The following is a 22,444-nucleotide window of genomic DNA, read 5'->3' on the forward strand; positions in this document are numbered from 1 at the left end:
TTCTCATTAACAAGCTCTTACTGGGCAGCTCAGTGGTACACTAAAAACAAAATAGTTGTAATTAATTTGATTCTGTAAAAATGTTTTAAAATGTCTTTTAAAACCGCAATTTCTTTTTTAAACGTGTAAAGTGTAAATAAAAAATAATGTGATGATTTGCAGTTTCAGAAACTGATATTTTATACACAATAGAATAATAGAAATCATATAATCATACATGTTTCTAATTAGAAAATTACAATTTTCGGGAAAAAGTAAGGCCATTTCTAGGCAGCAACACATTTCAAAAAGGTTTGGACAGGGTCGTGCTTAATAATGCACAGTATGTCCTCTTTGTATAACAATAGCCTATGAACTTAGATGAGTGACGAAACCTTTCTCCCATTGAAAACACTACGTCCAGATGAACAGAATCAACCTTTTGGGATTTACTTACCTGGATGATTGAGCATGCATCAGGACAATAGCCTATGAACATCTGAAAAGAGCGATCAGCTGGACTTCTGCGAGAGGAATGTCCCTTTCTTGCCTTATATAAGATTCTAGCTGCTTAATTGCTCTGGGTCTTCTTTGCCAAATGTTTAGAGTTGTAGAAAGGTCTTGTAGGCCAGTTCAGCAACCACATTCTTCTAAAATGAAGCCATGCTGTTGTAATAAAAGTGTGTAGTTTAGCATTGTCTCACTGAAATATGGAAGGGTTTCCCTGAAAAAGACATTATCTGGATGAGACCACTCTAAATGCTCTAAAAGGCATTGACAGTCCAAATCAAGTCTAAGAAATGTCTTTGTCAACACCTTTTCAGGTATACACAATTAGCAATTAAACCCAGGCTACACCCAAAGACTTCTGCATTGCCACTGTCAAGAAAGTTAAGGGTTGATGAGGTGTGTGACTTCTCACAGCAACCAGGTTCTGAAATGAAACCTCCTGGTCAGCCTAGGTGGGGTTAATGGGGTTGTCCCTTTGGTTAGGTTGTTATTATAGGTGAAGATGACTGATAGAAGGCAAAAAGGTGAGCGCAGTGCAAAGCTGTGACTCAGAAATCTGGAAAGTGGAAATTTACTAGAAATTTGGGAACATTTGTATCCTTGAAGCCCACGAGGTACATTCTACAATTGTTAATATGTGATCTATGCATAATGTTATCTTGGATTAACTGCACTATGCAGTTGTTCATCACAGATGTTTTCAGATGTATTTGTATATGTGCAAAAGCTTAGATCAGTCTGCAGTGTTAAATCTTTTCATTGGATTGTCAGATTGTTTTTTTGTTGTTTTTTTTTGGGTGATGACACGACGTAATAAAATTGATATATTCAGATATGCAACAAGATCCTTGACTTAAAATCGAAAAGTCATTCTGTGCATTTCTCTCTATTAAAGACCTATACTCATGTCCCAATCTATCAAAAAACATAATTGCTGTAAGACCTTCATCATTTCAGCAACTCAGGAAGCTTGGTGGGAAATCAATAAGATCACCAACCACTCATTTAATCCATGTAAACTCATGACAATGTGGATTTCTTAATCAATAAGACCACGTAAAGCAAAGGAATCATTCAAATGTACTGTACTATCTATATGAACTAATACAGAAATATATCACTCAAAAACCCTTCAAAAGTATTTTTCATCTTAATAAAGCATTTAAGAATAAAGTACAATTTATATAAAACAATTTTTCATTCACTTCAATTTACTTTTGACTCCACAAGAACTAATGTTGCTCCACATCGAGACTTTATAAACAAAATATCAGATGAGTTCAAGGTTGTGATTTATTGCGTACACATGTACCCCAACTGTCTATAAGTGTTTACCATCAGGAAACCTTTGGCCAGCTACATCAGAGCAGCATCAGAGCTTCCTCACTAATAACAATAATACAGCTTGTAAATTTAACTGTACATTTACAACATGCTTTAGGACAGGGGTGTCAAAGTCCAGGCCTCGAGGGCCGGTGTCCTGCAGGTTTTAGATGTGTCCTTGATCCAACACAGCTGATTTAAATGGCTAAATGACCTCCTCAACATGTCTTGAAGTTCTCCAGAGGCCTAAAAATGAATGAATCATTTGATTCAGGTGTGTTAACCCAGGGTGAGATCTAAAACATGCAGGACACCAGCCCCCAAGGCCTGGAGTTCGACACCCCTGCTCCAGGAGGAAGAATATGAGTACTTCTCCAGTCTCCACTGTGACGTCAGAAACACTGTGAGATATCAGATTCACTGATTCTCTATTCATCGCATATTAAATCTAGGTAATACATTTCTGCAAACTTAAAAGCTGTCAATGACTCATTCTTTCCTCAAGTAGTGGCGAATGGAAAATATAAAGCAACCATCTGCTTCACTGTTGACACAATTCACAGGTCAACAGTATAAGTCAACAATAAAAAATGTTTAATGCACTTCTAGAAATGAATGGAAGTGATGATGATTAATGTTTGATCAGACACGCCAAATCACTCAAAGCTAAACCTGAGATAAGAATTAATTTACATTTAATTCCTTCTTGCTGCCCCAAATATTTTCAGCTTAAGCTTTCAGAAAAAAGTCTTAACTAAACAAATATACACTAGAAGTTTAGCAGCACTAATAAATTACTATTTCTTAAAGCAGAACCTGATTTACAAGATAGAAAGCAGTCTGTCAGTCTCCCATTTCTTTATATTTTTGTTTTATTTCTTTATACCATTCAAATTAGCTTGAAAGTCAATATCTGGTATGACCACCTTTATTCTTCAACACAGCCTGAACTCTCTTAGGTAAACATCTTGTAATTTCTTTAGGTAGTCTTCGGGAATATGGACATGTCTTGATGGCCATTCAAAGCTCGTCTTTGGATGTTGGCTGACTTTTGTTCTGTTGTCTGTTAAGATCCCATGTTGCTTCAGTGATGTTAAGGTTCGGGGTCTGGGGAGGCCAGTCCATGAGTGATAATACTCCATTGTTTTGTTATCCATGTCTCTTTTGGATTTTGTTTTGTTTGGGTTTTTTTTTACTGCGTAGGCCTTTTGGGATGATTGTCATGCTGAAAAATGAAGCCAGTCAGAGGTGTCCAGATGGTATTGCATGGTGGATCAAAATCTGATGGTACATTTGTGTTCATATTTCCATTATTTCTGACAAGAGGTCCAACACCACTGGCTGAAATGAAGCTCCAAATTATTGCAGCACTTCCACCATGTTTTACAAATGGCTGCAGACACTCACTCACTCTCCTGACCTCCTCCGTAGATATCGACAATGATTTGAACAGCTCACAGTCATTTCTATTCTGTGCTCCAGTAGATTTTCATAATGTACAGACTGTGATCAGCTGACCTGTTCTGCTGCTGCTCTGCTGCTCTAATTCAATAAGATGTAAGAAAACGTTTCATGAGTTGTCTTGGTTGATTTCAATGTTATACACTGACACTATACTGACCAAACTGTCTTTATACTAGATAATAAATATAAAGTTGAACAAATACATCTAAAGGTTTTTTATTATTTAGAGCGCACAAAAAGGTTTTCAGACACTTATGATATCTCAGGCTTTAAAGAGAAATGTGCTCACATGAATAAAAACGTAAAACAATCATAATCCTCTGCATGCTTGTCAAAATAAATATCTGTATACAATTTACAACACAAGAGTCTTAAAAACGTAAATATATATAAATATTGTCTGATACAAAATATACGAAACAGCTGAATATCAGGAATACTGAGACCTGTAAGCGTCAGCATCATATAGCGTTTACATCTAAAATCTTACACAGTTTGATGAATGAGATCCCTCCAAACATCATTCATTTCTTCATGCTGTTTGTTGTGATATCTGTACGACAATGATACGAGGAGGTACGTCACCCGCCAACAACTACTGCTAAAATATCACTAATTACTGTAAGAAAAAGCTTAACAAGGCAGGCTTCTGAAACAACATCTCATTATCTGATACAACATCAGGTCCTCAATCCTGTACTAAGTAAACTCATCCCAAGCGAGCGCACATCACGTCATGGAGTAGCGTCTTCGTGTAATGTTTCTGTCCCTGAGTGGATTTCAAGACCTGCGGGGCTCAAGTCCATGAGAGAGCTGAGTAAGCATCCTTTGGTTATCGATCACGTTAAGCTGACGAATATAAGTCCAAACGTCAGGGTGGTTCTTGCTTGGCAGTGGTGACTCTGGACCTGATTTAATTGAAAAGATGGGCAGTGTCAGGAAAAAAATGCAAGAAGAATTTGTAAGTTCATCATATAGGAACCTAAAATATTTGTGCTTTTTAATAAAATATTTGTGCTGATTGAGTATATCTAAGCTGTACGGGCAATCAATATAAAGGGATTAATAGGAAACTGCTGGATAAATGATTGAATATAGATGTTAAAGGTTCAGAGATACCAATAATATACTCCAACTAAACTTCAAAAGATCAATATTACAGCTTGCTGTCAGTCAGTCAAAACAGGTACTTTTCTCGACCTATTGTGAGAATATTACTTTATTTTTTATTTTGGAAATAAGAAATTAAAATTATGGGAAGCTAGTCGTTGTCAGAATTTCTCCCAATGTGCTTTCTAGAAGAACGGCCTCTTCTGTTAGTTCTATTCCAGCTTGCAGATTTATTCTAAGATGTATCTAAAAGACATCAAATTAACAGGACATAAAGTCTTTTATTGTTGTTTCTTCATCATACAGTTTTTTGATATTGTGTTTCCAAGATATATTTTGGTTATTTATTTTTATGTTTAATTTTATAAAGTGTCCTTTTGTTGTCTTAAGTGCGACATATGTGAAATTAGTACAAAAAAAAAAAAAAAAAGAAAACATTTGAAACTTACTGAATCTCTGGCTTCTACAGTATCTCACTATTTTCACTGTGTTAGCTATCATCCGCTGCAAGACAAAGAGCAATGATCAGCAGCAAATATCGCCAATTAGCTGAGAAGAACAAAAAAAAAAAAGATTCACAGATGCGCAGCAGAGCCTCACCATTTTCTCAAAATTGACCAAACTGTCGATAAATGTTTTGTTGCCCTCATGAGTAAATGTCATGTCTAGAAAAAAAAGGACCAATTGGAAAGTGTTAAAGCTGTTGAAGCAATTCAGCAGCGAAACAATTGTGGTCTACAGGCCAAAATGATAAACTGTCACCCAATAAATTGGCCTAACCTTTGATCAACAGGGGCATGAAAGGAATGATGGGAGGTTCCAGTTTGGCTACTGTTAGCCGGTACGCCCTGTGGTTCCTGGACGGATCCTGTGGAGACAGTCATGCTGTGGATCAATCACAGTCTGGACACTAACCTCATATTTTACTCTGATCAGGTGGCTCATCTTAAATTTTTTACTTTGGAGCTTACCATCAAGTTTTCAAATTCCACATAAAACTTCTTGAATTTACTGGGAAGTTTCTGCGAACAAAAACACCAGACAAAAGTTTCCTTGCAGTTAAGTAATTAATAGTTTTCCAAAGACGGACAATGCACAAATACACACCTCCCATGTCTGACTCAGTCTGCAAACAGCCGGGTTACTTAGGCCCATAATGATAGCAAAGAAGGCATTCAGATTTCTGTACTCCTTGCAGCTTTAACAGGAAACATGAAATTAGTGTGGCAAATAAACCAAACTACAAACTGAACTAGAACATGAAATCCACATACTGGGCAGCGATCTTGATAAACTTCTTAAGAAGCTGTACTCGCTTGCTCAGCTGAGGACACAAACACATCTCAGTGATCACCCAAAACTGAATTTCATTGAACCTCCTCAGGAACAGGTCCAGGTTCACAGTGGTTTTCTTCACATATTGTCTCCCAAATGTGTGATAGATGAGTTCAAGCTGCAAGATGCAGAAGAAAAACAACTGATTTTCATGTAAAATAAGCAAGTGAAGTAACTGAATATTTCATACCAATAAATAAAAGAAGATATATATTCAGCTCTTCTAATCAGACTCAGTTGCTGTTGAATACCTCATGTACACAGTGGAAAAGTTCCCAGTCATAGGAAGTCATGTGGTAAGCCACGTCCTTAGAGCTCATTAACTCAAAGCTGGCCAGTGATCCTGTAGAGGGACCCTCCTGCTCAGGTAAAGTGGTCTCCAAAGCATGAAAAACACATTACATTTATAAAACAGAGACTGAAAGCTGAACTAAACTAACTGTCATTTCTATCAATTTGATGAAGTGTTTAAAGCCAACTGGTTGGGAGTGTAGATGAGTTCATACACATGACGTGTTGGGTGATATTGATATAGTGTACAGCTGGGGTTGGAGCTGCAGCTGAACTACATGTTAATATGCGAGTTTCTCATGTAAATGTAATTTGTAACACACCAAAGAATCCAACTGGTCCCTCCGACACACAAACAGCCGTCCATTAATGCTGAGTGTGGAGAACACTGACATATCACTGGGCTTAAAGATGGTTTTCTCTGCAAAAGGAAGACCACAACACACAAAGGTTAAAAAAAATTAATGGAAAACATCCATTTGTCTACCGTTTTCACTCAGACTGAAAAATAATAACCATTAGATGGCTTGCCAAAAGATTTTAGAATAGGCATGCAGGTGCTCAGTGCCCTATTTAGTTGTTACTTTTTTCTATTTTTAGCATGAGGATCACACCTTATGTGATCCCAAAACATTTCCTCCAATTCTTTTTTAAACATTTGTCCAAATAATGAAAGAATTAATACCATCAGAATTAATTGGCATGTATAAACTTCAGAAATCAAATAGTATTTTCTTTGCAAACATGTTACCATGCTGACATTAGATATTTACTGCTGTGTGTAGTATCAAACAACCAGAATAACCTGTCTTTGTCTGCATATGCTTTTTTTAAAAATATATATATATCCAGGTGATTAAAGCTTTAGTTTTGCTGTAGTGTATTTGATAGAAAACACTGCATACATTTGGACCCTTGACCATCCATATTTATAGACCACAATTTAGAGGTTCAAGCCAAAATTAGTAATTATTAATTTGGCTGTCTTCTAGTGTGCATTCGTCCTGAATCCCTCTACTCTCCTGTTTTTCCTCTCACCTTCATCTGGTCATAATAAATGGCTGCCCCTCCCTGAGGCTGCATCTGCTAGAGGTCTCTTGCTGTTAAAAGGACGTTTTTCTTTCCCACTGTTGCCAAATGCTTGTTCATAGTAGCGGTCTTCTTTCTAATATTCTAGAGGCTTTACCTTACAGTATAACTATTGTTGCGAATTGGCACTACTAATTTGAATTGAAGTCATGCTTCGAAACTTTTGGAACAGATGGCATGAGCATGAATTCAGGCTGCGGTTTGGGGAAGGCCTCAGACAGAACTGTAAGCATGTTCTTATGAGAGGTGAATGAACTGAAAAAGGGAAGCATGGAAACGAGAACAGCTTGTAGTACCGGCCCTCTCTATATTACAAACAGACAAAGAACTGGAAGGTGTATGTATGAGGTGTGCTCCTGGTCCTGAAATTCAGATAAATTGTGCTTATTTATTTATATATATCTAGACACAATATTTCATGAAGTGTTATCCAAATGCATTACCAATAAAAGACTAACATCATATTTGCTAGCTTACTTGGTTAAAACACCTTTAAACACTCTAGCAGCAGCAATAGCCTGCAGACTTGTTCCTACAAACTTAACAGACCTGATCCCATAAACCTGGCTGTCTTTCTTTGAAAGTCATGCCCAGATTTTTCTTGGCAGAAATATTCAAACTCAACCAGCCTGATTGTAGATCATTAGTGCTGCTTTCAGGTCTCACCAGATGCACTGTTGGGTTTAAGTTTACAGATCAGACGCACAATAATCATTCAAATTCATGACTACCAACTTTGTGTATGCAAAAAGGACGAAAAGTGCATACACATTCTTTTCATTAGATTTATGAAGCTGCTCTAACACAAAGACTTCTATAAGTGTCAACCTAAAATTGACCACATGTACCTCTTATTTTTTTTTCTCATCTTCATCCATTTACTAAACAGGGGAAGATGTGCATTTTGCCTAACCAGAGACACGGAGAAAACAAAACAAAAAAGGTGTCTTTGGTGTCAGTACCTAACAAAGAGAAGAAAGGCTACTGAAGAATAAAAAAGTAATGCAGGTTGAGCTGGGAAGTTCATACCAAAGGACTCTGGCAGAGGTAAAAATAAACAGTCAGACTACAAACAAAAAGAAGCACAAAAGCACATCGGTTCACAGAAAAAAAGCAGATCATTATGCAAAGCTCCAGTGATTTTAGCACCAACACTGGCTACAAATATTATTAACATTAATGAAAGGACTGATACAATTAGATAGTAAATTTGCAGTGAGGTTTGTGAATAATAAATAGTTCATTTTAATATAGCTAGGTTTGCTAAGAATAGTCTGCTTTCTTTTATGATAAGTCCCGTCATGCTTTTTAAAATCTCCATTTCACATATGGCTTGGCTCACTTTCAAAAAAAGTCTGATTTATTCCAAAATTCATCCTTTATAGATATAATTTTATGCGTGGGGAAGAGAATTTTTTAGCAGGCACAGTTTATAAATGAGACCAAGGGAGCTTTTCTTTGGTATTGTTCTTTTACCAGCCTGAGATCCTGAGTAGCCTGGAAAAAAGTTTACTTGATACCGACCAGTCTCAATGCCCTGCAGGAAAACAACCCCACAGCACTGTTTCTGACTGCAGAGATGGTATTAATGACATGATGCCTAGTTTCATCCACACATTGTTGGGAATTATTTTTTTAAATCCAGCATTTAGGAATAATAGAGGATGTTGCACTCATGGGTACTTTCAATGCAGCATAATTTTCTTGTGTCCTTTGCTTGATCTGTTCCTTGATGACATCTCTATCTCTACCTCATAGTTTTATTTTTTCCTTCTAACACAGTTGTCCTTTTGTATCTTTTCTTTTTTATCAGTGGATCCGACACAGTTGCACAGGCACCGGAGAATAACTTCAAAACCTGCTTTGCTTTTTCATTGCGGATAACTATGTGTACATTTGTGACTATAAAAATAAATATAGCGATTTTAGGATCCAGAAAACTTTCTGGATGCTCTTTATGAGCCTTGTGATAATCCACTCCAAATAAGAGCAGCCTCAGCTTTGTTGACTTGCCACTGGTAAGGAAAGTCCAGGTCAAGTTCAGAGGAAGGCAGAGCTGCATTAGTACTTTCTGGCGGACACAAATATCAGTACAATAAAGAGCAGCCACTTGAACCAACAGCTTTCTGCTGAATGTAATGAGGAAAACTGACCTCAGGTTATTTCTTGGGCCACTTCAAGGCCATTCTTTAGCCCCTACTAAAGCAGCCTATTACCGTCACCAAACTCACCGCAAAAGGTCACACATCACCCAGAAAGAATTAATACATCACCCGGCTTTAGCTCTACCTTTTGTCATCTCCAATCATTTGACAAGTAACTGCCGTTACTCTCACCTCCTGCCGAACTGAGGCCGACCAGGAGCAGGTCCTCCGCTGACCCCAGCTTGTCAGCCACAGCACCGATAACCTCCCTAACTGAAGCGGCTACAGGGACCCGGATTGTGGTGTAGGTGTGGTCACAGCAGTAGACTTTGAACAGGACTGAAGGAATGAATTAGAACAAAAATAAGACTGTAAACAAGAAGGAATGATGGCATGGTAAAGTAGCAAGGAAGAGAAAAAGGCAAGATGTCACTATAATACACTAAATGGCCTTAAAGAGACCAAAACATTTATCCAAATTAGCACAGCTACCACAGAGATAGAGAGAGAGACACCCACAACCTCTCGCATCCTCATCCTCACAACTAATTTAAAGTCACCAATTAACCTAACAAGCATCTCTTTGGACTGTGGGAGGAAACTGGAGCACCCACACATGCATATTCTGCACAGAAAGGCTCCAGCTGAGCGAGGTGACAGCGCTAATCACTGCACCACTGAACTGCCCCTAAACAAATTATTTAAATCAGTACAAAGAACAAAAACCAAACCAAGAACAACAATTTTCAGTGTGTCTTTTGGAGATTGGAGAGATGACTTGAAGAACAAGCGGTACCAAATCATCATGCTTTAACAGAAAACATCCTTTGAGTTTATGAGTAGCGAACCTCTGTCGCTATTTCAAAATACTGACTATCGCTATCACTGCATGATAAAGAGTTCCAAATAGATAGCTGAATGTGACAGTCAGCAGCCCAGCTATCCATGTTTATGAAACCGGAGAGTGGATGTTCATCCACAACTCACTTTCATCGTTACTCCTGATGGGCTGACGTTTCTGAAGCTTCTCCTCTCCCACACTGAAATGCCGCAGCAGGACTTTGTGCTGTGTGGGAATTTTAGGTTCACAGTTTAGGTTCACAGACGTTTGAAAAAACACGAACTTTAATTTGGAACAGAAAGAGTCGGTCTTATACCTTTTTCTGTGAGGATCTGGCATCTTCAGCACTGAAGAATAAAATAAAAATATTTAAAAAAACAGTTAATGACTCTTTAGTTAAGTTTGATCGTTATCTAAAGAGCCTTTCTCCTTTAAATTCTCAACACTAACCACATACAGCACCTTTCATCCATATCAAAACCTAAAAACAAAAAAACAAAGCTCTGACTTACTTGCGTTTTACAATTCTTTCCAGTTCTGTTAGTTGATCCCTGAGGGCAGGAAAGGCTTTGGCATCATTAGATACTGCCATGAAAAACTCCTGAAAAACACAGCAAGCTCTGAGCAAAACAATGATTCAGAAGAACTAATTAAAACTCATTTTAACATACAATTACAAAGAGTTTTTCTCAAGCACCACACCACACTAAGTTAGCATATCATCAAGAATCATAAGTCCTTTCATTTAATAAGAGTTTATATATATATATGTATATTCTAATGCTCACATCTATAATAAATGCACATTTAAAATTGCAGTTTCAGTGATTTTGATTTTCTGACATGTGTCTGTTTATTTATAGTGAGGAGAGAGTGCAATTAAACTTAGCAGAAGGTGCAAACACCTTGGATAACTGCAAAGGTATGTGTTTACGGTTGTAAATAATTAATATCAACCATGAAACAAAAGAGTGGCTGTCAGCATTATAGCTGTGGATATTCTTGGATTTGAACATCATGCACTCAGACATAAATCTGATTTTCTATCAATTTATCAGTTATGGTTAGTGGTGTGGCGCCTTCGCTTTATTAAAACATTTCAAAATCTTATCATTATCAAGAATCAAAAAATCTAAGAAGATGATTAACAATTAATTGTTTTTAAGTAAAGCAAACTGATTAGGAACACATCTGAAACACTGGAACAAGTCTTGGTCAGAGCTGCAGACGGTTCTGCTGTTGTGACTATTCTGTACCTATATCAGAGGTTAGAACAACCTTCATATATGTTTAGGCTGACCTCCAGAAACAACCCTGAGACATCCTCTTCCTGCAGGTGATCCCCATTTACGGCAGCCCAGTGCATCACCAGCCGGATCACCCTGCGCTTGTTATTAAGCGTGTAGTCCAGCTTCTCCTGTTCAGATCCCTGCGAGGCCTGGGCATGGTAGCTGCACAGCAGTTAAAGATTGAAACAATGTAGCTGCAGCAAACCAGTGAGCTCTATGTTTTCAGGTTCACAGGAATGGTAAAGAACATTAAAAAAAAATTAGGGAACATAATGCTGAAAGGATATTGGGACATCAACACCGGACACAGCTGAGTGTTGGGTATGAAGACACAGTGCATGAGCACAAAGTCATCTAAGGCTGAGTCTGTAACAAAAAAAGAAAGACGCTTATGTCAAACACCTGTGTAGCCAGCGAAAGAGAGCATCAAAGAGTAGCATCGGGCCTTGATCCTCGCGGCCCCGTCTGTGTCACCTCTGCCGACGAATGAAAACCATATGTATCCACGCAAGCGAGAGTAATTAGATCAGCCCTGTGATGTGTGGCTAATTATAGGCAAGAACAAACGGGTCAGTGCAGAACAGTCGGCAGAGGACAGAGGAGAGAAACAGAGCCGGCGAGGGCGGAGGAGAATGTTGCATAGGTGACAACTCTCCACAATAAATGATCATCGTATTGACAGGCCGTGTTAGATGGCACTAATTCGACACATGGGATGTGTCATGGTGAGCAGTACCTGACTCTGTGAATTGAGAATCCAATCGCATCATTTCAAGGAGGTGCTCCAAAATCTTCTCCGGCGTCCCAGACATTACGTTGTATCTGCAGGAAAACAGAATAAAACACACCCTTCACTAATCAAGAAACACTGGCTCTTAATGCTTGATGACACAGCTATGGCCCTCGACTGTTCCTTCAACGTGTGTCTGTGATTGCTTCATTTGATAACAATCCTATTTACAATCAGTGTTCTTGGCCAGCTGAAGATGAAGGGGAGTCTGGGCTAAGTGCCACGAGAAAAGCCGAGGGGAGAAAAAAAAATGAGGGGGCATCTTCTACGTGAAGGAGAATCAACACAATCCAGCCTCGGTTGTTTTCATTACTTGATAACAGCATGGCAAGAGGGAGCTACACAAGCAACGCCATGTCTTCCCCACTCATGGGGGAGAACACAGTCTTGACACTCTTACGTTTGAGGAGTGGAGTTGATTAGAGGGCGACCCTAAACAAGTAATTGTGACTTGCCAGGTCTTCTTTTCCCCCTAGGAGCAAGGCCATCATAACCATTAATATGTCTCTCTAGCAACTGTGCTGCAGTGACAGATGCCTCTATTAAGATAATGCTCGTTGGCTGCAGCTCACAGGATTGCTGTGTGTGTGCTGCCTGCATGTTATCTGCTGGTCACACTGACTGTTAGCGTCCAGCATTTTTCCTATTGTTCACAAATGTAATCACAAGTTCAAAAGTGACCATGAAAGGATCACTCCTGCAGCAACCTGGGATAGTCATGTGATTGGACAAATATATTTTTTTAAAGCTCATACTTATTACTTCAAAGAAAAAGGATGGCTGAAACAATTTTAAATATTTTTAAGTATCAATTTTTCTTTGCTGTTAAATAAAAGCAGCAACTTAATTTATATTGTAACATGAAGACAGTTAAGGATACAAGTTTAACAGACAACTGCCAGAAAGTGCAGCTCTGTACTATACATGCATTAGTGGTGGGCATATTTACTTGTAATGAGAGGAAGAGGATCCCTGGACAGATGTTCGACTGCTGCTGAGGCTCTTCTCTAACACCAGAACGTCCTGACCGTGCTCCTTCAGTCGCACAGTGTTGGCTTCCACATCCTTCATACAAATAAACACAAACACAGTAATGCATTTACTATGGAGACCACTGACCTATGAAAATGTTGTTTCAGTTTATAAAGTCATGTGACCTGATCGACCCAGGTCACCTGCCAGAGGTCACATTTAAACAGTGTTAAACAGTAGTGACGTGTTTGCCAGTACATAAGCAGCTTCGTGAAAATGTTATTCTTTAGAAATGTAAAGTATCAGTTATTATATGATATTTACAATTTTTATACATATTTGGATATTTTACTATAAATATATGCTTTTTAATTAATTTTTTTCTTATTATTATTCTTATTATTCATTCCCTATTTTATTTATTTAATATTCAGAACCATCATTGCACTATTTTGAGCCATGCAATAAGCATGCATAAACTATCTGTAATACTAAATTTCAGTACAATTTTTTAATTGTTTGTTTAAGCATTTTTAATAGCATGTTTAACACACTTAATGTGGTCCAAAGAAGCAAATGCAGACCTAATATGATATTCTGTAAATCAATCATACACGTTTAACAACTTTAATAAAATATGTTAAAAAAACATGTGATGTCACTCCATCAGTCACTACATGTGTAATTTCAACACATTTAGATCTGCAGACCATCACTACGTAGTTAATCTAGAACAAAAATCTCTGCTTCTATTTTCTATTTCAAGCAGGAAATCTATGACGTGTCAGAGCTCCCAGATGTTAGTTTACATCCACACCTAATTAACCTCAAATCAGTAAAAGAGGTCATTATCAACATATTTCATATTTAGTGGGATGATTGAGCTAGTGGGTGCAAGGGACTGGCATACGATCACAAAAGATGCATTAAATAACTTTTATGGATGCATTACTACATTTTTGCCAACAGAGGGTGTTGGTGCTTTTTCATTGTTAATGAGATGAGTTTAAACAGACACTAACCCTCAAAATCCTGTTAAAGTCCTCCTTGTCGACTCTCAAGAAATGACAGTTGTCCTCTCGCAGGACAATGGAGGCGGCGCGGGGGGCGTCGTTGACAAGCGCCAGCTTCCCAAAGTCGTCTCCTTCATGAAGAGTGCAAACAACACCCTGTCCAGGACGGCATACTGATCAGTTACTGGGTGATGAATCAACGTCCCGGTCAAAGCAGTATAATCAGTTTGATGTCTCTAGAACTAACATGATTTCACAAGAGGAAAATACCTACTTTTCCATAGATGACAACATTGACTGAGCCCTTTAAAATGATGTACCAGGATGTGCCCTCCTCACCCTGATTGAACACTAAGGGAGAGAAGATTTGATTTCATATAGGCTGTCTTTGTTGAATTAATACTGATTGTGTGCTGAGCAAATTCAATCATTAATCAGCATTAACAATGCATCTATTACACATTACTATTTTTATCAGATTACTTACATACTGTTCCTGCCTTTGCATGGGACTCAAAGATCAGCACTCCGGCCAGCTCTCTCTTCACCTGCAGAGGAAGATCAGGAGGATCAACATTAAGAGAAAGCAGCCAAAATAAAAGTAAAGGCATGCTGTATGTGTGCAAAGCTTAATATTCCAGCTATTCAATGCAGCACAGGTGTTTGAAAGATTTCTTTAAAACTGAATGTGAGTGAAACGCACAGCAGTCCCACATCACATATCTTGTTTTTTGGTTTGGCTGAATCCGAGCAGCAAGACAAACGGATGATTTTAGTTGTAGAATAATCCCCTGAAGCTATGCAGTACATACTTAATGCCTTGCTTATCCAGCGTGTATGTCAAAGTGTTCTTGGACAGGATCAGTGAATGAGTGTTTAATACGCAAGTTTTCATCTTTGCATCATTTTTCTTCACTCTCACCACTCAAATGGGACCAAAAGGCCTAATGAGCCAGATATGATGTTTTTCACCAGGAGAAAGATGCAATTTCAATCTGTGCATTAAGAGAAGGAATAATATGGTCACATAATGCAGGTAAACTGTACTCACAGTGGTGGAGAGGTGTGACAAGGCCTTAATATGAAGCAACTCCTCATAAATGATCTCCAAATCATCTGCTGTCCTTTCAGATGGACTAAAAGACAGAGGATGAAAGAAGTCATGAAACAATCACCCTTTTTATTCCTTTACTGATTTCTGCTTCAGATTCTTACGGTTTCCTCAGGATCATCCTCAGATGGGCATCAGGCCCGATCTGCGAGAGAAGCAGCAAGGTATCCTGTAGCTCCTCTTGGCTCTCCCTTCTTTCGTCTTCAGTGGGGAAACTGGCATCCTCCTGTTCATCGTCCAGAAAGCGGTAAAAAAGGTACTTGTCCTGGAAGCTCAGCTCCTGGTCCACTGCATCACAGAAACACAGCGCAGACAGCGGGCATTCAATTTCAAATCACTGGGTCGCGCGCTGCACACGTGCAGACACACATCACGCAGAGCCTCACCGTGGTTGAGAACACCTTCTTCCAGCAGCACCTGCCACATGCCTACAGCCTGAGCGCGAGAGTGGACACATGAGCTCTGCTGCAATTGCCAGTCAACCAGTTCTGTCCCCACACAACACCGCCTAGGAAAGACAAATGCCTATATGAGCTCCTACATGGCTGAGCAGGTACGAAAGATCACTTTGATTTTCTGTTTGTTCTGTGTTTTATGAATTGATTTCCTTTTTCATGATTTTCTGCTGTTATATTTTATTCTCTTGAAGTGCAAACAGGGCTTTGCTATAAAAGAGCTTTTATATTCAGCCGCTGTCTACAGCTTGTACTGATAGATGTGGTAAATAAAATTGAATATTATGTGAATACATTTAATGTCTTCATAACAAACAAAATTATGAAGATTTCTTAAAATAAATATAACTGATGATTGACAACAAACTATAAATGCAACACTAAGACGTGGTGAACCTTTACATTTACACATCAGGCAAACACAGTTCAACATTATCATTTCTTTGAATCCACTAATGATATTTACTCACCTTTTAGCTCTCACCGGATATATATATCTGGCTGCCATTTACTCTAAAGCAGTAGAAGCAAAAAGTGTGTTTACTGCCCTTTTTGCACCTGTCAGTCCAAAATAAGCTCCAGAACATGTAGTGGAGCCTATCCTAGCTGTTACTGAGGGGAGAGGCAGGTTGGCAGTCTATCACGGGGCTAACACAGAGAGAAAAACAACTATTCACACTCACTCTCCCACCTATGGGCTATTTAGAATCACCAAAATAACTGTGGGACTGTGGGAGGAAGCTCGAGTACCGGAAGAGAACCGATGGCCACCCACTGGCTGGGTTTTCATCTGTGCCCCTCTGGTTACAATGCAGATTAGAGTTTCGAGATTTTACCATGAAGTGTTTTCACACCTGCACAACAACCCTGATCTCTTCTGGACATTACCTGGTGAAGCTCCTCAGTCCAATAGCTGTCAGCTCTACTCAGGCAAAACACCATACTAAACCATGTGACACTGGCCAAAGTTCATCCCACACATCCCAGCTTTTGATGTTGGATACTGGCATAAATCCTTAATGTTCTTCAACTGCTTTCTTTGCTTTTAGAGAGTGATAAAAATAGAAAAAAATTAATGAATACACTTTGCTTGAGTGTTTCCATTAAAAACAAAGGGGTGCCAAATGAAGCTTATGCATAAGTTCAATAAGGGGTCTCACATCTTTCTGTTCCCAGGTGTTGCCAGCTAAATCTAAGCTTCACATCACTTCCACTTTCCCATGCCATCAAGCTGTTTGTGACATCACTGGTCTAGTCCAATCATCTTTCTCCCAGCCTTCTTCAGGCTAATTCACAACGTCTACTTTAAATCTTAAATCATCTCCACCACCAGCGTCTAAACCCGGGGGGGTCCTGCTCTATTCCCTATCACCGCTGGGCTTCTGTTGAAGTCTAACCACCAAATACCTCTATCTAAATTCTCTGCATCAATAAATCATGTTCATCTCTGTCTAATGATCTCTCCTTATTGAACTAACCTGTACGTCTTCAAATGGTACTTCCTGTCTCTGATCATGTGAGGCGCCCTGGAGAGGATGGCATTCCGGAGAATCTGCCCTGCACGGAGGATCTTCTCGGAGGGGACCTGCACGGTAGAATTTTAGTTAAATCTCAGCACACTGTGGAGTCTGACTGAGTGCAGTGATTGTGTTTACTACCTGAGAAAAGCATTTAGGGTGGGGTTTGGCTGGACTTTGAATGAATGACTTCTGCAAAATAAAGTGAAACATAAAAAAAAAAAAAAAATGAGAGGAGGTGAAATAAAATGCCTCATGCATGACACTGAAACTCAGGATCTACTGATGGCATTACACTGAATCTCACAAAGTGGGTAAAACTGAAGGTTCGCCAAAGAACAAAACAGTCCAGTAATTTGCGATAAAATACATCGGGGAAGAAACAATGTGTCAGAGAGACAAGTCCGGTCTGATGTTTTTCCTCTCACTGTGGGGCCACAGGATCTCATCCTCGCTGTTACTGCATGACTCACAGCTGACATTATGATTTTATTGCATTCAAATTTGATTTTTATTTACTTTTTATTTACTTTCCATACCGTTCCGTTAGCAGAGTCTTGACTGATGCATTCAGTTGCTTTAATGGGACACAGATACTGTGAATTACAGTCTGGGAGTGCTTTTGTTGTTGTTGTTGTTGTTGTTGTTGTTGTTGTTTTTGATTTTTCCAGCTGAGGATGGCCATGGGGTGGGCTGCAGGACTTTGACATTTAAAATGCATTCTGAATGCTTCAGAGAGCAGTGCAAGTCATGCATTTATGTGAAAGCTTTAAAGCCTCATCATTTATTTACAAGACATTAGACCACTCAGTTGCCAAAGAAACTGGGCTTATTTATATATGTTATAGTAAATTAATTCTGTCTTTGTCGGTTACATAACAAGAATGCACACTTTCAGTTTCTCTTTTTGTGTAAGAGAGCGATTGTGATGTGGCTAAACTCCATAAGTGAACAACGCATGTAGCTCCATAAATCTGCTGTAGTGCAGCGTTATCAACTCAGTGGTCAGGAAATGACAGCAGGAGAGGGGACAGGAACTGTTCTGGATGGAGACGAGAAATCCAGTACTGTGTTTATACTTAGAGCAACTTTAAACAAACTTCACATTCCACACTTATTTCTGTGCCCCACTGAGGAGGTGAGCAACAGTACAGGATGCTCTTGCGGCCTCATAAAATGAAAAGGTTTCATCCTAAATAGAGACAGAGGAATTACCTTATTCAGAGGTTTGGAGACAACAAACAAGTTGTTGCTTATGTTCTCTTTGTCAGGCAGTCCTGGTGGGGAAAAACAGAGGATGTATGTTAGTCATGAAGGATCTGTAAAGATCCTGCAAAGCTGCAGAGAAAAAAAGACTTTATAATCACTGAGATGTCCGCTAAAGTTATAAGTAAAACACACACACAAGAAGCTTTACAGGGGACTCAAATTTACTATAACAAAAATCAACTAATCCTTGAAAACAAAAAAGTTGCATATACTGTACATGTTCTGTTAGAATTTTTTAATTAAAAATTGCATCCTGAATATTCAGTGGTGGTGTGAAGGTTCTCAGTCACCTCCACCTCCTCTCATCCGAGAAGCTTCTCGGAAGCTTTTCTTTCCAAGCTCCTTAGACTGTTCAATGGTCATTTTTTTTATGCTGAATAATTAGGTTCCTCCATAGACTCTGTAGAACAACTGTCAGTGGTTTGAATGTCAGACTATGTTGGCCTGCATTACTACACTTTCTTCATACTATTTCTTTTTGTTGGACCACCCTGACTTCAGAAGTGCCTTCATTACTCATGGCATACATTCAACAAGGTGCTGATTTTGGCTCACATTGACACGATAACATCACATAGTTGCTGCAGATTTCTCAGCTGGACATCTTTGGTGTTTTTCCAGTTTTGGTGACACTGTGCAAACTGTAGCTTCAGTTTCCTGTTCTCAGCTGACAGGAGTGGCACCACTGTGGTCTTCTGCCGCTGCAGCCCATCTGCTTCTGTGTTCAATGTGTTACATATGCAGAGTTGCTCTTCTGCAAACCTTGGTTGTAACACATGGTTAATTGAGTTACTCTTGCCTTTAAATCAGCTTGAAGTAGTCTGGCCATGTTTCTCTGACCTTTGGCTTCAACAAGGCATATTTACGAAGAGAACTCCCGCTCTTCTTCTGACCATTCTCTGTAAACCAATACTGTAAGTTGTGTTCTGAAATACTCCAACCAGCCTGTCAAGAACCAACAACCAAACCACGTTCAAAGATGTCTTGAAAATATCTACATGCCTAAAATTGTATCGCGTTGTTTCATTTCTTTCTACATTTTATCTGCTCTACTGCCAGCGTGCAAACAACTGTCAAAAATAAAAATAAAAGTACTCACTTTTAGTACAGGATGGAAAAATGTTTACATCCTAACATTTTGTGAAAAAACTCCATACATAGTTGCTTTTACAGTTGACATCATGGTTTCTGTTTAATATTAATCCTTAAAAAAATAAATTTCCCCAAAGTTCTCCTCACCACAAGTGCAAAAAAGAGTGAAAAACACTGAAAGCACAAACATCTTATATAACCTACTGTATACGTGGTTCAGCCCGGAGGATTTCTGCATTTTATTGAAAGCTTCAGCAGCAGAGAGGGTCATTGCATTTCATGCTAACATTAAAGACATGTACCAGCCTTGCACGGTTTTAGTATGAATTATATTTTTCATGTTATGTGTTTGTATAGAATTTGTGCATGTTTACAGAAGTTAACACATCTGCCCATCATTCTGTTTGCAAAGCTGTGATATCAGTCCGTTCATTCAACCAGGAATGTAGAGTAAAGTGAAAGTTAAACCAAGTGTTAGTCATTTGCCAGGAAAGAAAAATGCTGTTTCTGAGCAGAAATATTTTCCATTGTAGTGGCCAAACAAATGCATGCTTAGGTGGAGTGCATGACTGGAGTGAAGGAAACAATGCTGACCTGTTAATAACAAAGTGATTTAAAAGCGCACTGTAAGAAAACAGTTTAAAACATGTTTAATTCATTTGATTTGCTGTGACAGTAACAAAGCGGCTGAGCCTCTGCACAGGAGAGTGCTTCAGCCTCGAGCCGCCGGTGCTTGTGTGACTTATGTCTTTCTGCATCCGTGCATCGAGTTCAGGCTGTAAAACCCCTCAGTACTCAACTCTATGCTGCAAAAATACTCAAACCCCAGCTCTTATATTGCTGCAGCAAAGCATGCAGCAACCAAAAAGGCACATCCACTTTTAAAAGCTACAGTAGTTAATAAAATCTTAGCTTTAGGGACTGTAAGTTTGAGGCTGGGAGTTCTTTACAAGAAAATCTTTAAAAAGCATTTTCTTTCAAATATGTCCATCATCATTAAAAATACATAACAATAGACAGTGACCCCAGTGTTGGTAAACCAGCAGACTATGGATTTATGGACTGCCGTTCATCATTTTTATGATACGTGACTTTGAAGCAAGTTAAGTGCTCTGTTTGAGCAGAGCAAAGTCAATATCAAGTTAGGTTGCAACAGAAAAGCAGAAATAATAGTATCAGCCTCGACACAATGCCAGAGGTTCCAACAGTAATGGAGTTAGTCAGAAAGAAATACAATAAAAGATCCTTTTTATTCGTAGGAGCAGAAAAATTGGTTGTTTGTAAAAACATTTATAAAGTCAGAGGAGCCATTTACTGTAAAATGAAGAATTTCTTCTTCATCTTGATAAACTCCGAAGACAATCAACATACTAACACTGAAGTAAACTGAATCAATTTGAGGACGGCATGACAGCCGAGCAATTAGGAAGCACATCAGCAGTGAGTACTTTTTTTCTGCCTGTACTCCTGCTCCATTTCATTTAGTGAAACGGAGGCGCCCTTTCTCTAAATTTCCTGTCTCTCTACACCGTCGGCCACAAAAATGTTTTATCATTTGTGACATAAAAGCTGCTGAAAGTAAAACAAATCCACAAGCTTTTAAGACTATAACCATCTGTACAAGCTACTGTGTTTAAACGTGTCGGAGCATCAGCACTGCGACATTTTACAGTTGAATGTTAGCATGACATTTTATGCAATGTTCAGTGAACGCTTCAAAATCACAGGACAGGCTGTGATTTTGAGGCATTTGTTGATTATGATGGCGTAACTGCTAATAATAACTGACAAAGTTAGGAATGAAATATATAGTTGTTAGGTCCAAACGAGGTCACTTACTGTCTGCGTTACAACCGCTTTCCATGACACCATAGGGTGGGGCGAGTAGTCCAGCCATACAGTGATGATATTTCTATAAAATAAAAGCAAATACCAGTTACACTTGTAAATAAAATAATGTTTAATGTAAAGTAAATTGTATAATATATATATAATATGTATCAATAGGAATCAAATAAATGCATACAGGTGGAGTCAATCCATCATTATTACACCAAAACTGAAATTAAAATATACTCTCGATGGCCTTTATTTAGCTGCTTCTGACTCATCAAGGTGGCTGATGATCTATGGCAGCAAAAAGATCACAATAACTGGAAAAATACTTAAATGTGTCTCAGGAATCACTCTAGGACTCAAAAATCTATACTTCTTAAATGTCTTTCCATGTTCTTTAGCTCCCTCTTTTCCAGCATTTCCCATCTCTGCCTCTCATTAATGTGTTGTCTAACAAAGGCAGGACAAGAGGAATAGAAATCACCCCCACTGTCATCACTTGTCTCTAGGCTGTGTGGAAAAAATAAAAAGTCAATGAGGGTTTCGGGTGTCTGATGATATTTCATTCTTATTAGTCCTAACATGCAAATGTAAGAACGGTTCAGTGCATAATTATTAAAAAATAGGGGAAAACCACATACAAATACCTCTTGTATGTTGCATATTTCTTTTTGCCACTAAGTACATGTCCATTAATGCTGTTCCAACTGCAGAGAGCCACAGAACAAGCACAGCAAGACAATACAAGTATACTTCCCTCGTACCATAATTGTGTCCTGAGGCAGCACAGATATTACATAATGAACATCATACTGCACCCGTGCACTTACAAATGCAATGTTTATGACACTGGAGCACTAATAGGACACTCCAACAGTAACCAGCGAGACAGGTTTTTTTTTTTCAAATTCAGGAATAAAAAACACTAAAAAGATGCATAGAATACCATTTAATTCCAAATTATTTCTGTGATTTTTAAACTAACACTGTTTTCCTAGCAGCATATTACTGTAC

The 22,444-nt window shown here is 38.7% G+C and overlaps 1 protein-coding gene across 3 annotated transcripts in view; it reads right to left on the reverse strand.

Annotated features, from left to right (window-relative positions):
* Nucleotides 1–2,563: 2,563 nt before the first annotated feature.
* The window catches only part of rapgef4a (Rap guanine nucleotide exchange factor 4a), a 40,049-nt gene continuing 20,168 nt past the window's right edge, over nt 2,564–22,444 (reverse strand). The window contains exons 5-31 of one of the 3 annotated variants that reach the window (XM_086267594.1): nt 21,434–21,506; nt 18,449–18,510; nt 17,375–17,425; nt 17,195–17,301; nt 15,648–15,769; nt 15,366–15,549; nt 15,202–15,286; nt 14,638–14,698; nt 14,425–14,501; nt 14,160–14,306; nt 13,115–13,230; nt 12,112–12,197; nt 11,663–11,741; nt 11,387–11,537; nt 10,599–10,687; nt 10,403–10,433; nt 10,233–10,311; nt 9,438–9,584; nt 6,336–6,433; nt 5,973–6,098; nt 5,661–5,839; nt 5,494–5,584; nt 5,358–5,408; nt 5,167–5,254; nt 4,987–5,051; nt 4,836–4,890; nt 2,564–4,184 (exon numbers count right to left, since the gene is read on the reverse strand). In XM_086267594.1, coding sequence (XP_086123720.1) covers nt 4,057–4,184; nt 4,836–4,890; nt 4,987–5,051; nt 5,167–5,254; nt 5,358–5,408; nt 5,494–5,584; nt 5,661–5,839; nt 5,973–6,098; nt 6,336–6,433; nt 9,438–9,584; nt 10,233–10,311; nt 10,403–10,433; nt 10,599–10,687; nt 11,387–11,537; nt 11,663–11,741; nt 12,112–12,197; nt 13,115–13,230; nt 14,160–14,306; nt 14,425–14,501; nt 14,638–14,698; nt 15,202–15,286; nt 15,366–15,549; nt 15,648–15,769; nt 17,195–17,301; nt 17,375–17,425; nt 18,449–18,510; nt 21,434–21,506 — 2,628 coding nt within the window. In that variant the 3' untranslated portion in view covers nt 2,564–4,056. The remainder of the gene's footprint in view (nt 4,185–4,835; nt 4,891–4,986; nt 5,052–5,166; nt 5,255–5,357; nt 5,409–5,493; nt 5,585–5,660; nt 5,840–5,972; nt 6,099–6,335; nt 6,434–9,437; nt 9,585–10,232; nt 10,312–10,402; nt 10,434–10,598; nt 10,688–11,386; nt 11,538–11,662; nt 11,742–12,111; nt 12,198–13,114; nt 13,231–14,159; nt 14,307–14,424; nt 14,502–14,637; nt 14,699–15,201; nt 15,287–15,365; nt 15,550–15,647; nt 15,770–17,194; nt 17,302–17,374; nt 17,426–18,448; nt 18,511–21,433; nt 21,507–22,444) is intronic. The other 2 variants (XM_086267596.1, XM_086267595.1) reach the window with 2 other exon arrangements.

This window comes from Aulonocara sp. 'chitande type north' Nkhata Bay, linkage group LG16, assembly GCF_057382095.1.
Source record: "Aulonocara sp. 'chitande type north' Nkhata Bay isolate Kocher_YH1m ecotype deep benthic linkage group LG16, A_spYH_male_GT1.1, whole genome shotgun sequence".
In the NCBI taxonomy this organism is placed as follows: Eukaryota; Metazoa; Chordata; class Actinopteri; order Cichliformes; family Cichlidae; genus Aulonocara; species Aulonocara sp. 'chitande type north' Nkhata Bay.